General features: G+C 41.3%; 1 protein-coding gene across 1 annotated transcript in view; it reads right to left on the bottom strand.

The window, feature by feature from the left end:
• TMEM132C (transmembrane protein 132C) overlaps nt 1-14,096 on the bottom strand; it is a 923,542-nt gene that overhangs the window by 435,743 nt on the left and 473,703 nt on the right. Inside the window, exon 3 of the mRNA XM_075322405.1 lies at nt 11,474-11,620. Coding sequence (XP_075178520.1) covers nt 11,474-11,620 — 147 coding nt within the window. The remainder of the gene's footprint in view (nt 1-11,473; nt 11,621-14,096) is intronic.

The raw sequence follows: 14,096 nt of genomic DNA on the forward strand, positions 1-14,096 counted from the left end.
CAAATCACCAGGCCCTGATGGCATTCACCCTCGGGTATTAAGGGAGTTAAGTAATGTGATAGACAGGCCTCTATTCCTTTTATTTAAAGACTCTATAGAAACTGGGTCTGTTCCACTGGATTGGCGGCTAGCAAATGTGGTACCAATATTCAAAAAAGGGTGCAAAAGGGAACCTGGAAACTATAGGCCGGTAAGCTTAACATCTGTTGTGGGTAAAATGTTTGAAGGGTTTTTAGGGGATACTATTATGGAATGTCTCAATGTTAATAACTGTTTAACTCCATATCAACATGGATTTATGAAGGATCGCTCCTGTCAAACTAACCTGATCAGCTTCTATGAGGATGTAAGCTCTCACATGGACCGAGGAGAATCATTGGATGTCATTTATCTCGACTTCGGTAAAGCATTTGACACTGTCCCACATAAAAGACTGCTAAGTAAAATGAGAAAGCTTGGGCTCGGGGAAAATGTGTGTAGATAGGTAGGTAGCTGGCTTAGTGGTAGAAAACAAAGAGTGGTTATTAATGGTGCATACTCAGATTGGGCCAGGGTTACTAGTGGGGTGCCACAGGGGTCTGTATTGGGCCCCCTACTATTTAATATATTTATTAATGATCTGGTGGATGGTTTACAGAGTAAAATATCAGTATTTGCAGATGATACAAAACTATGTAAGGTAGTTAACACAAAGGAGGACAGTTTGCAACTACAGATGGACTTGAGTAAATTGGAGAATTGGGCTGAAAAATGGCAAATGAGGTTTAACACAGATAAGTGTAAGGTTATGCACATGGGAAGGAGAAACAGATGCTACGATTACTTACTAAATGGGAAACTGCTGGGGAAATCAGACATGGAAAAAGACTTAGGCATCTTAGTGAATAAGAATCTAAATTGGAGTGCCCAGTGTCAGGCAGCAGCCACCAAAGCAAATAGGGTGATGGGATGCATTAGAAGAGGTCTGGGGGCACGAGATGAAAACATCATTCTCCCTCTGTACAAATCACTAGTCAGACCACACTTGGAGTATTGTGTGCAATTTTGGGCGCCGGTGCTGAAGAAAGACATTACTGAACTTGAAAGGGTTCAGAGGCGGGCTACTAAAATAATAAATGGAATGGGTGCATTACAATACACGGAATGGTTATCAAAATTAGGTCTATTTACTCTAGAAAAGAGAAGACTTAGGGGAGACCTAATAAATATGTACAAATATATCAGAGGGCCATATAGAGATCTCTCCCATGATCTGTTTGTACCAAGGACTATGACAAGAACAAGGGGGCATTCTTTTCGATTGGAGGAAAGAAAATTCCTACATCAGCATAGAAGAGGGTTCTTCACGGTAAGAGCAGTGAGGCTCTGGAACTCTCTTCCTGAGGAAGTGGTGATGGCCAACTCACTGAATGAATTTAAGAGAGGAATGGATGCATTTCTTGTTAGCAAAAGTATAGAAGGTTATAAATAGCATAATCTTACAGGTAGATAGAAGAGCGACCAAGATTATTAGAGGAATGGGTGGGCTGCAATACCAAGACAGGTTATTAAACTTGGGGTTAGTTAGTTAGGAAAAACAAAGGCTTAGGGGGATCTAATCACAATGTATAAATATATGAGGGGACAGTACAGAGACCTTTCTAAAGATCTCTTTACACCTAGGCCTGCGACTGGAACACGGGGGCATCCGCTACGTCTTGAGGAAAGAATGTTTAATCATAATCACAGATGAGGACTCTTTACTGTACGAGCAGTGAGACTATGGAGCTCTCTGCCGTATGATGTTGTATTGAGGGATTCACAAGTAAAATTTAAGCAGAGCCTGATCGCATTAATTGAAAAATATAATATTACCAGTTATGTATATTGGATTTTATGACAGGGTGTTGATCCAGGGAACTAGTCTGATTGCCGTATGTGGAGTCAGGAAGGAATTTTTTTCCCCATTGGAGCTTATTTGACACATTGGGGTTTTTTTGCCTTCCTCTGGATCAACATGTTAGGCTACGGGTTGAACTAGATGGACTTAGAGTCTCCCTTCAACCTTAAAAACTATGAAACTATGAAACTATGAAACTATGGATGGAGTGAATGGAGCCAAGGTCAGGGTACAAGCCGGAGGTCTGTAGCCAGGAAGTCAGATAAGGTACACAGTGAGCGAACAGAGCTGAGGTCAGGATACAGGCCATAGTTCAGAAGCCAGAGGGATAATGTCAGAGTCAGGGGCATGGTTAGAGAAGGGTAACAAAGGTCCGGAGTAGGGAGAAAAGATCAGAGCAACAAAAGTTACAGGAGCCAGAGAACTCACTGCAGAGCAGAAACTATGACTGGCAGCATTCTGGTTGAGGTTGTTCTTCAATGAAGCCGAGCACTCACCCGGAATGAGGTGCCTGAACACAGGCCCCTCCCCACACCTGCGCAGGACCTGAAGGCTGAGCAACCCATCACCTGGAGCATAATACAGAACATTGTCTTTGCTGGAGAATCATGACAATAGGACAGCACATATGATGATATCATGTCTTTGGAAGCTTTTGATAGGTTTATTGATAATATCTGAGTTAATTAGAGACACACCGTGGGTGTATTTTAATGCACACCTGAAACACACTGCTGCTTTGTGGAGCATCATGGCAAAGAAATCAGCCAAAATTTTAGAAAGTGAATTGTGGACTTGCACAAGTCTGGTTCATCCTTGGGTGCAATTTCTAGATACCTGAAGGTGCCTCATTCACCTGTACAAACAATTATACACAAATACAAACAATATTAAAATGTAAAGGCATTATACTGCTTAAGAAGGAGACGGGTTCTGTGTACAAGAGATGACCGTGCTTTGGTCAGACATGAGCATATCAACCCAAGAACCAAAGCAAAAGACTTTGTGAAGATGCTGGCAGAAGCTGGTAAGATTGTGTCATATCCTTAGTGAAACGAGTACTGTATCAGCATGGGCTGAAAGTCTACTATGCCAGGAAGAAGTCATTATTTTCAAAGAAACATAAAAAAGCCAGATTTATGTTTGCAAATGCACACAGGAACAAAGACCTTAATTTTTGGAGACGTGTCTTGTGGTCTGACGAAACTAAAATTGAATTGTTTGCCCATAATGACCATTGTTACGTTTATAGGAAAAAGGGAGAAGCTTTGAAGCCTAAGAATACCATCCCAACTGTGAAACATTGGGGTGGCAACATCATGTTATGGGGTTGTTTTACTGCAGGAGGAACTGGTGCACTTCACAAAATAGATGGAATCATGAGAAAAGAAGATTATGGGGCAATACTGAAGACATCAGCCAGAAACTGAAAGCTTGGGCGGAAATGGGTCTTCCAAATGGACAATAACCCAAAGCATACTGCCAAACTGGTTACAAAGTTGACTAAAGATAATAAAATTAATATTTTGGAGCGGCCATCACAAAGCCCTTATCTCAATCCTTTTGAAAAATTTATGGGCAAAGCTGAAAAGGCAAGTGCAAGCAAGGTGACCTTGAAACATGGCTGTTACACCAGTTCTGTCAGGAGGAAAGGACCCAAATTCCTACGAACTATTCTGAGAAGCTTGTGGAAGGATACCAAAGCATTTGACCAATACATACTATAAGGGCAATAGTACAAAATACTAATGAAATGTATATAAATGTTTGACTTTGCAGAAAGTAATAAAAATGCCTTAAAACATTCTCTCTCTCATTCTGACATTTGGCAAATATAAATAATTTTGGATCCCAAGTGACCTAAAAGGGAAAGATTTATTCTGCTTTCATGTCAGATAGTGAGAAAAACATGTAGATGTGTCTTTTTAGATAGTGTATGTAAATTTCTGGCATCAACTATATACTGTGTATGTATATATATATATATATATATATATATATATATATATATATATATATATATAGGAGAGGGTATTTAGTCCATGAACGTAAATAAGCAAGGAGTATTTTAATGGTGTGTTGACCCTATGTAACCAGCAGCACTTACCACATTATGATATTGTGTTTTGCAGACTTACATTTTCAAGTTTGTAAGTGTAATATGTTCATTTTTATTGCTACTTAGTGACTCTCTTGCCGATAAAAGCACATACCACTGTAACGCTCTGGAGTTCGGTGTTATTTGAGAGATTTAGAGACATAGGAAGGATTTTTATTTCTAGCATTTTAGCCATTTTTATTTGCAATTTTCTTCTTCTGTTCTATGTCTCAAAAATGTCCTTCCACTTCCTTTCATATTATTTAATACCTGCAATGCTACAGCACAACATGACACTGAACCCAAGAAAACTACAGAAAAAGACTATAGACAACACAATAGCGCCTACACTTGCCATTTTCATTTTTTTTATTTTTTGTTTGTTTGTTCATTTAGTATATTTCTGTAGCCAATATGTTAATTTTACTTTTCTTGGTGACATAGGGCAGTGATGTGGTAAACAGTAAAAGTTGTTCTTTGGGAATTAAGATCAATTGCCCAGTTTTCTCACCTTAAAAAACCAGTATGCGTAGGTTCTTGTCCCCAAATAGAAATAATAACTTTTTCCTTCTAGAGATCCAATTTGCCAGTAATGGTTGCATAGCAGTACAAGTGCGTAGAGAAACCAGGCACTTCCAGCTTGATTTTTATATGGTTTCTATACTACAGTATATTTCTCATGGACTGAAACACGTTCTGGCCCTAAAACCTGCACCAGAGCAATTTTGAGGAAAGTTTTTAATAAAACTAAAAGTACAAAAAATTCTAAAGTAAATAATATACTGTATCGGCATCAAACATAATAACATTAGGTATAGGTTAGGCTATGTTCACACTTCCATTTTGCTATTGTGTATGTCTGTTTCATTTTAAGGAACGAACAGAAAAATGTCAAAAACATATCTTTTGCATAACTGGTGCTGAGACACCATAATGATTATTATGAGGTCCATTTGAGTTTCATTATGTGTCAGTTTTTACAATGGAACGAAAAGCTCATCTTGCAGACCTTTTTTTTCCCGTTCTAAACATTGATGCATAACAGAAGCTAGACGGACTCCAGAATTTTCATTGGGGTCCCTGTGTTCCACAAAATGAAACAGAATGTGAAAAAGGAAGTGTGGATACAGTCATCTTAATGGAGCGTTCAGAAATTAAAAGGCGTCTGCCCATACGAACAACATAAACTGAGCAAATAGGCTTGAAGAGGATAAATCACACTTATGGTGCTCTAATCGCTGATTATGTTCTGCAGAAACTGAAGGTTAAAGAGAACCTGTTGCACAATTTTGTAATGTAACATAAATACATGGCTGTAATGGCACTGATTACATTGATACCTTGGGTTAAGAAATACAGTTTGTGGTTCTCCTGTAATCAGCAATTAAAGTTTTCTACCAATTATGTCTTCCCCTCCCTGTCTGTGCTTCCCCGACCCCTCTCCCTACCTCTGTTCTCTGAATTACAGGTCACAGCTGAGATTCAAACAGAGGAGGCCGGTCATTCAAAAGCTGGAGGCTAGTGAAGGGGGCTTGAAATCCAAGCCAGTGAGGAGAAATCCCATGCACCATAATCTAGTTAGAAGAAAACTTCAAATAATGCTTAAGGAAGAACCGCAAATCTGATTCCTTTACCAAGGTATGAATTTAATCAGCTTAACAGCACCATTACAGCCATGCCTTTACTGTACAATACAAAATTCTTTTCTTTAATCACATAGGCTAATTAGGGTGCTCAGTGCACCCTTGGTGTGGCCAAGGGGCTCAGCACAGTGTTCTTCTCACTGGTTTTACATTCCTCACCTACCTCACTGATGATTGACAGCGCTAATTAGCATGGAGTAAGCGCTGTCTGCAAAAAAAGTTAGTCAAGCCAACAGTGTTAAAAGGAATCTGTCAGCACATTGTGAGGTTTAAAACGATGCCTCGCATGTCAAGTACTGAGCTATTTTTTACCTGCAATGTTTGTCTTAGCTTCAGGATCTTATCATTGCTGGAGCACACTGCCTCGTATCTGGAAGTCCAGGAGGCCCCTTCAGTGATTAGAGCCTGGTGTAGCCAGGAACAGCTTTCTTAACTACTGCATTACTAAATCTAAATTGTGATTGTGTCAGATCCCTTGCACCCAATAAACTTATTGATACATCATTGGATTCAAGGTCCCTTTGCCTACATCATGTTGCTCTTAAGCCCCTGTCACATTTAGCGACTTACCAGCAATGCCGAAAACGATGAGACCTGCTAAGGATCGCTGGTAAGTCACTGGGAGGTCGCTGGTGAGATGTCACACAGTCAGATCTTACCAACGACTCAGTAACGATACAGGTCGCAGTAGTGACCTGTATAACGATTTCTGCTGTCATTGGGACCCTGTCACACAGTGTCAAACACAGTGATGTGTCCTGCCCAGCAGGACATCGCCTTTGAAGAAAATGGTCCAGACAATTCTGCAACGACCGGCGACCTCACAGCAGGGGCCAGGTCATTGCTGGATGTCACACACAGAGACATCGCTAGCAAGATCGCTGTTGCATCACAAAAACTGTGACTCAGCAGCGATGTCGCCAGCAATGTCGCTTAGTGAGATGTGCCCTTTAGATGAGGTAGCAAAAACCTACTGACCGTTTCCATTTAATTATCAGTGATGGAGGTGAGGACATGTAAAACCAGTGGATAGGATGATGGCACTGAGCCTCTTGGCCACACTAAGGGGCACTTTGCACACTACGACATCGCAGCTGCGATGTGGGTGGGGTCAAATCGAAAGTGACGCACATCCGGCATCGCTGTCAATATCGTAGTGTGTAAAGCATTTTTGCAACGATTAACAAGTGCAAAAGCGTCGTAATCGTATCATCGGTGTAGTGTCCGACATTTTCATAATTGCGCGGCAGCGATGGTACGATGTTGTTCCTCGTTCCCCTGTGGCAGCACACATCGCTGTGTGAGAAGCCGCAGGAACGAGGAACATCAGCTTACCTGCGTCACCGCAGCTCACGCTGGCTATGCGGAAGGACGGAGGTGGGTGGGATGTTTACGTCCCGCTCATCTCCGCCTCTCTGCTTCTATTGGCCGCCTGCCATGTGACGTCGCTGTGACGCCGCACGACCCGCCCCCTTATGAAGGAGGCGGGTCATCGGCCAGAGCGATGTCGCAGGGCAGGTGAGTGCATGTGAAGCTGCAGGAGCGATAATGTTCGCTACGGCAGCGATCACAAGATATCGCTGCTTCGACGGGGGCGGGTACTATCGCGCTCGGCATCGCAAGCATCGGCTTGCGATGTCGTAGTGTGCAAAGTACCCATAAGGGTACAACATGAACATTGATTACCATATTTGATAAAACTTTAGCTCTTCCAGAAGAGAAGCAGTGACTAAGATACTAAACACAAAGTCTTATGTGGCTAGATCACCTACAAGGCTATGTGCTTAGTTTATACAGCCAGTTTGGGCTTACAGATTCCCTTTAACTTTCCGAGCTATACAGCCATTGTACTGATGAGATTTTCTGTCTAAGGTTTATAATTATAAAGAAGCTTTCCTTTCTTTCTGTCATGACATCAAATGAACGCGTCCCAGTGGGAGATGTTTAAAAGAAAAACAAAAATAAATTTAATTAGTATTAACTAATTAGCTGAAACTGTGTTCTCCTCTAAACTGAGCAGTACGTTTACGATGAAGGCGAATTTACTGTGGGCTTAGGGCGCTTTATTTAGACTATCCTGGCTGGCCTAATCCTTCCCTAATTCAATAAATAAAACAACATGAAACACAATCTCGACTTTACTTAATAAAAATAACAGAACCATTTACATAGGCTAATGCAGTTGATGGTAATTAGGACATTAGCGCTCATTTGCATAATCAGTGCTTACCATTTTTCATGGGTTAATTAGACATTATGTAAATTGAGCTGTGATTGTACTCTTCTATATCTGTTATGGAAAAAGTAGGGAACATTACATTTTATCTCCTGGGGCTATGCTCTTGGTATGAAAATCAGCTCTTGAGAGCCATAATGCCAGTGTTGTTCATATACTCCGGAAATATACAAGTCCTCCAATATCCATGACTCTCAGTAAGAAGTACTATAGATAAGAAGCATGAAACAATGTAACTGTATATTAAATAAAATCCTTATATGTTCAGAAAACGCTTCAGAAAACAGTAACGGAGTCTCTTAAAGGGCCACAGCTTATGTCCTTAATCCATTATTTCTATCCAGTTGTGCCGCTTTTACATTTAAGAAGCCATTCTGTTTAACTGATGTATTCTGAATGATGAAATCTATTAACCTCCACTCTATTATAGGAATCATGTTACTTCCTCTAAAACAAAATTACAGTAGTAATAAAATCTGATAGCCTTATATTGGGATTGCAAGAATACAGTGTGGTCTTTGTTCACTGCTCTAAGCTAATTCAATACCTATGGAGGCCTGGTAAGCCTATTGTAAAGGGCTAAATGTTTAAAACACATTATATGCCCATCAAAGTACAGCATTCATATTAACAAAACTGTATATACCTTTCCAATTATGCCAATACATTGGAAACAAAGGTTAAATATGTGAGGGTTTATGGATATAGGCTCAAATTAGGGTAATGTAATACACACCCAAACACCAGCAGTTATTTTTTCCTTATTAACATACTGAAGAATTGGAAACCAACTCTTATTCTATTTGTGCAGAGTGGATGGTAAGACGATTTGCACTTATAAAGTAGCGTATGTAAAACGCATTACACCATTAGACATTCTACGCCAATAGCATAGCATTGCAGAGGCTATTTTGATAACTGCTATACCTTTAAAGAGGTTGTTCCCTATTTTTACATTGATGGCCTATTCTTAGGATAGGCCATCAATGTCTGATCGGCTGGGCTCCGACATCCAGCACTCCCGCCGATCAGCTGTTCTCATCGCCACCGGAAATGCACAATAACGTAGCTGTCCTGTCTTCTTACAGTGTTCGCAGCTGGTTAATGCACATCTACCACCTATTGATTTGAATGGTGGGGAGGGTGTGCAGTACTCAGTTTCTGGCTGCCATCAGTTGATGGTGCAGCTCCGGAAATTTATCATTTACGACTGCATGCTACCGCCGACTGCACCAAGAACAGCTGACTGGAGGGGATGCAGGGTGTCGGACCCCAAGTAGTGGCTACCATCAGTTAATGGGGCAGCTCCGGAACTGAGCATTTACGGCTGCATGCTACCACCGACTGCATCAAATACAGCTGACTGGAGGGGGTGCAGAGTGTCGGACCCCGGCCGATCAGACATTAATGACCTATTTGAAGGATAGGCCACCAATATAAAAGTAACCTTCTTAATGTCGATTATAACCAGATACAAGAAAATCTGAATGTTACTTATGCTTTACAGGTTTGATTTTGGTACAATCCACCTATGAGGCCTTGGAATATTTTTTAACATTCATTTTTAGATTGGATAATTCTGGGAGCTTACAGAGATGCTTCTTTCAGCTGAAAATTCGCTTATTACCATAGAACAATTCCCTATAGATTCCCTGTGATCTGAATCTCTTCTAAATTGCAGCACAGAACCCAAAAAGACTGCTTAGTGCTGTACTCTCTACTAACGTGAAACAGTGTCATCTACAGATGGGTGTCTATGGTTTGGTTTTTGTTTTTAGGCTCTTTACAGGGACAATTGCCACCAGAGAGAAATGTTTTTTTCTTTTTTTCTGGAGGATATTTCCACCATAAGGATTAATGGAACTCTCAGAATTTATGTGGAGGCTTTTTTTACATAAAGGTGTGACCCGTGATCAGCGTTAGGCAAAAAGTATGAGAAAAAACACAAGCTAAGAATAGCAGCAGTGTAAACAAATTTGTATGTTTACTCTTCATGAAGACTTTGAATAAGATTTCTGCAATTTTATAGATTCAAGAACTGCATTGGAAGCCCCCATGACCATCAGCACTATGTTTGGGAGCCACTAGAAACTATTTTTTAGGGAATGCTGCTTCTTGAGCTTGTCAACCAAGACTAGAGGCCCCGTTACACGCAGCGACGTATCTAATGATATATCGCCGGGGTCACGGATTCCGTGACGCACATCCGGCATCGTTAGCGACGTCGTTGCGTGTGACACCAACGAGCGGCCGTTAACGATGGAAAATACTCACATATTGTCCATCGTTGACACGTCATTCATTTTCAAAAAATCGTTGATTGTTGAGGATGCAGGTTGTTCGTCGTTCCCAAGGCAACACACATCGCTACGTGTGACACCTCGGGAACGACGAACTACAGCTTACCTGCGGCTGCCGACAATGAGGAAGGAAGGGGGTGGGCGGGATGTCTTGCCCGCTCATCTCCGCCCCTCCGCTTCTATTGGGCGTCCGCGTAGTGACGCCGCTGTGACGCCGCATGAACCGCCCCCTTAGAAAGGAGGCGGTTCGCTGGCTAGAGCGATTTCGCTAGGCAGGTAAGTCCGTGTGACGGCTCATAATGATATTGTGCGCCACGGGCAGCGATTTGCCCGTGACGCACAAACGATGGGGGCGGGTGCTTTCCCCAGCAATATCGCTAGTGAAATCGCTGCGTGTAAAGCCCCCTTAAGTAGGCAGTATTGGTTGAGAGAATACTGAGAAGGGTGACCGCCCTCGGAGCACTTGACAGCTTGTTTACATAATGAAAGTTGATTTTCTCTACAATGCTATTTCTATTTGCAGCCTTAAAGTCTTCTAACTGGCTTTGTAGATGTTGTAATAGACAGATTTATATGTATACTCTATTCCCCAACAACTGTTCTAATTGTAGCTTACAAATAAATACAAAACCTACAAATCAGCCCCCTAAAATTATGCCCACAAAGTATGAGATATTATTCATTTTTTGTTTTCAAATATACACAAAATCCCAAATTCATAATAATATAAATGGCAATATATTACACAGAAGCCAACAGGACAAAAAGATCTCTAAAAACAACCAGTAAAATACAATGTTGATAGTCACAGGCCTAATACCAACCATGTAAATATCCTAATAGAATACTTAGGTTAATAAAGAAAATGAAAAGACTATAAAAAGAGGTGCAATTGAAAATCGTAAATAGTATATAGGATATCCAACAATGACAATGGTTTCCTATGTACTACTATCTTCAATTACCAGTGGACAGGGTGGAACAAAATCTAGGCAATCCACAGAAGCACCTCAACACACGTTTCGCTTCATCGTCAAGAGAATTTCTACCTGATTTATTGAGAGGAACTCATTGCATTCAGTCTTATCACCGAATTCAATGTATAAGTGGTAGGCACTAAGCCTATACCCTACACCCTATAGAGATGGCCATAAACAATGCTAATATGTTTTTGTCAATGCAGAGAATTTAAAATGATGTATCAGACACACACATCCATTTACGAAAATTATACATTAAATAAAAAGAACATATAAAACATTTAGAGGCTAAAAAGAGTATAAAAGCAGATTGGTTGACATTCAGTCATCAACATACCTATTACGAGGATTAGGTCCAATTCTCTGACAAGTAACTGTTGTAGTAGAGTGTTTGCCACCGTTGCCAAGCTCTTGCTTAACATCCCACTGTCTTGGATCACTGATCTTCACATTTAGTATGTTGACCCCTTTCTTTACCTTGGCCCTGTATGGAACAACAAATAAAATGAATTATTATATTCTAGAGCTACTTGAAATGCAATTTCTCCTACATTAATATTTATCATTAAAGAAACAATAATGTGGAAAATTAATTTGCTGCTGCTTTACTATCTTGAAGACCCAAGATTTGTGCTCAAAAGGTAAAGAATCAATCATATTTTTCAAAAATTGGCGTTTTGTAAAGTATAAATATAAAGCATCTTCATACAATCCAAGTCTTATATGTCCTTGTCTATTTTTAATTAGAATTTCCTTGTCAGTTGTCATTTTTTTTATACTTTTCCTGATTGTGAAATTCTGCAAAGGTTACCTGATAGAGAGAAGCGGACCCCTGGAAGTTTGGTTGGACAGGTTCTGTCGGAGTTTAGATAAAGTTCACTTTGGGACCCGGATTTGACCTGAACCCCAATGGAAGTCACTAATTGGACAGTTCATGTCTCTACCCACAATGATCCAGCCATAAACAGATCACTTCCTGTGGATGTGTGGGGTTTTTCAATTTTTTTCTCTGGTGCACACTACATCCGATTGTAGTGGCCCGGTCCAGATTGTGTCTGTTTCTTTAAGTACCTTCACTTATATGTAATATTATGTTATATGTTATAAGTAAAGCATTTTTCATTTGTTGTGTTCTAGCACCATCTACTGGTGAAAATTGTAAGAATTTGAAGTGTGCATTGGGTGTTATCCTATTGGCAACTTCTTGGTCACATGGCTCAATAGGTGGAGCTATTCTCCAGTTTCTGTCTAGAAAGAACTGGAATATCCTGGTTCTGGCTGAGACACCTCTGAGGGTAGACATTATGTGGAGTTTCTCTTCACCACAAGACTCCTACTAGGCCCGAGGCCTAGAATTTCATCATCTCCTGATTTTTACAGCCAATATGCTGAAGGCTTCCTATCCTGAATTCTCACTGGCCAGATATACATTGTGCATCTCTTCAGACAGTTGGGCATACTGAGTATATACCAGACCCTACTACACACAGATTGGGGAAGTTTGAGGGTCTCCCGCCCCACTGCAATATTAGTGGCTTGCATGCCATTGTCCACGCACCAGCCATCCGGTCCCCGTAGCGTGCTGGGCAACTGTCTACATTTGCTTACAAGTACTGCACGTGTCTGATCTAACAGTGAAATCAACCCCAGGACTCCAGGTCTGTACAATCTTATTATATCTATTCTCTAAGCTCAAGAGACTGTGAAGCTGCTTCTAAAAGCATACCAGTATTGCATCTAAAACAAATCCTGCTTCTAAAGCTCCAGAACCCTAATTGCACTTCAGCATTCAACTCCAAGCTGTATTTGCCTGGGTTTACCCACAAAAGACTGTGAAACATACAGTATATTACGTGTTGTTTTCCTTTGTTCCTGCTGTATTAAAGCAACTGTTATCCCCAAGACCATGTCTGTGGACTGTCCATCAGCTGTGGATACTGTGTGAGGGTGGATAGCAGGGAACATCAGGGCCTTGTAGACCACCCAGTGAACACGGCCCTTGCACCCTTGTGCCAGAACAGCAACTGTGACATATAGAACATTTGAGGTCCTCTGTCACTGGGCCCTTACACGATCACACTGCACCCCCAGTGCAAGCCATTCAAACATTCCAAGCAGCTTGCACTGGGTGGTGTACTGAGCAAAGTGATACTTGTGTGAGTGGTCAGCATACGTAAAGCACCTGAACTCTGCACCTGATCTCTGTTTTTCTTGGAAAGTCTTGGAGAGTTTGATACGAACACCTGATCCTCGGTTTGCTCATTTCTATTACCTGACTCTTTAGCAAGTGACTGAAAAGCTGTTTAACCCACAAACTACCTGTGGTAAAATCATAGTACGTTCAATGCAGTTATTGACCGCATTGTGGCTATGATGTGTCTGCTAAAGGTAAACTCATTCTTGAAAAGTTCCTTTACTAAATGCAAACTGTGCAGAAAACTACAACTCCCAGAAGGTTCTGAAGTTTTGCAGAGGACATGTTGAGAACTACAGTTTCTCACTGAGTGCAAAGTTTTAATCTACTTGATAGAAGATGGAAGACTTGTTCCCAGTGTTAGGCCTCCAACACACTCACGTGAAAATCACGCACGTGCCGAGAGACACGTATTTCCCCTGCATGTTGTGTGCAGGGAAGTATGTGTCTCTGGTACGTGCGGGCCACGTGTGTTCTCCGTGTTCTATCCATGATAACATACGGAGAACCGGTAATTTGCATACTCACGTGGTCCTTTCTGCTGTCCGTGGTGCTGATCTTCTGTCTCCAGCCTTCCCGTCTCCCCGCTGCTGCTGCCGGCCGCAGTGAAGTGAATATTAAATGAGAATAATGAGCAGCGGTCGGCAGAAAGTGTCAGCAGCGGCAGAGACAGGAGGGCTGGAGAAGGTGAGTTAAGTTTTTTTTTTTCTCTGACACGTGTGTTTTCTCCGGTGCGTGTCACACGGGACCGCAACCACACTACACC

This window comes from Anomaloglossus baeobatrachus, chromosome 1 (assembly GCF_048569485.1).
Source record: "Anomaloglossus baeobatrachus isolate aAnoBae1 chromosome 1, aAnoBae1.hap1, whole genome shotgun sequence".
NCBI classification, from domain to species: domain Eukaryota; kingdom Metazoa; phylum Chordata; class Amphibia; order Anura; family Aromobatidae; genus Anomaloglossus; species Anomaloglossus baeobatrachus.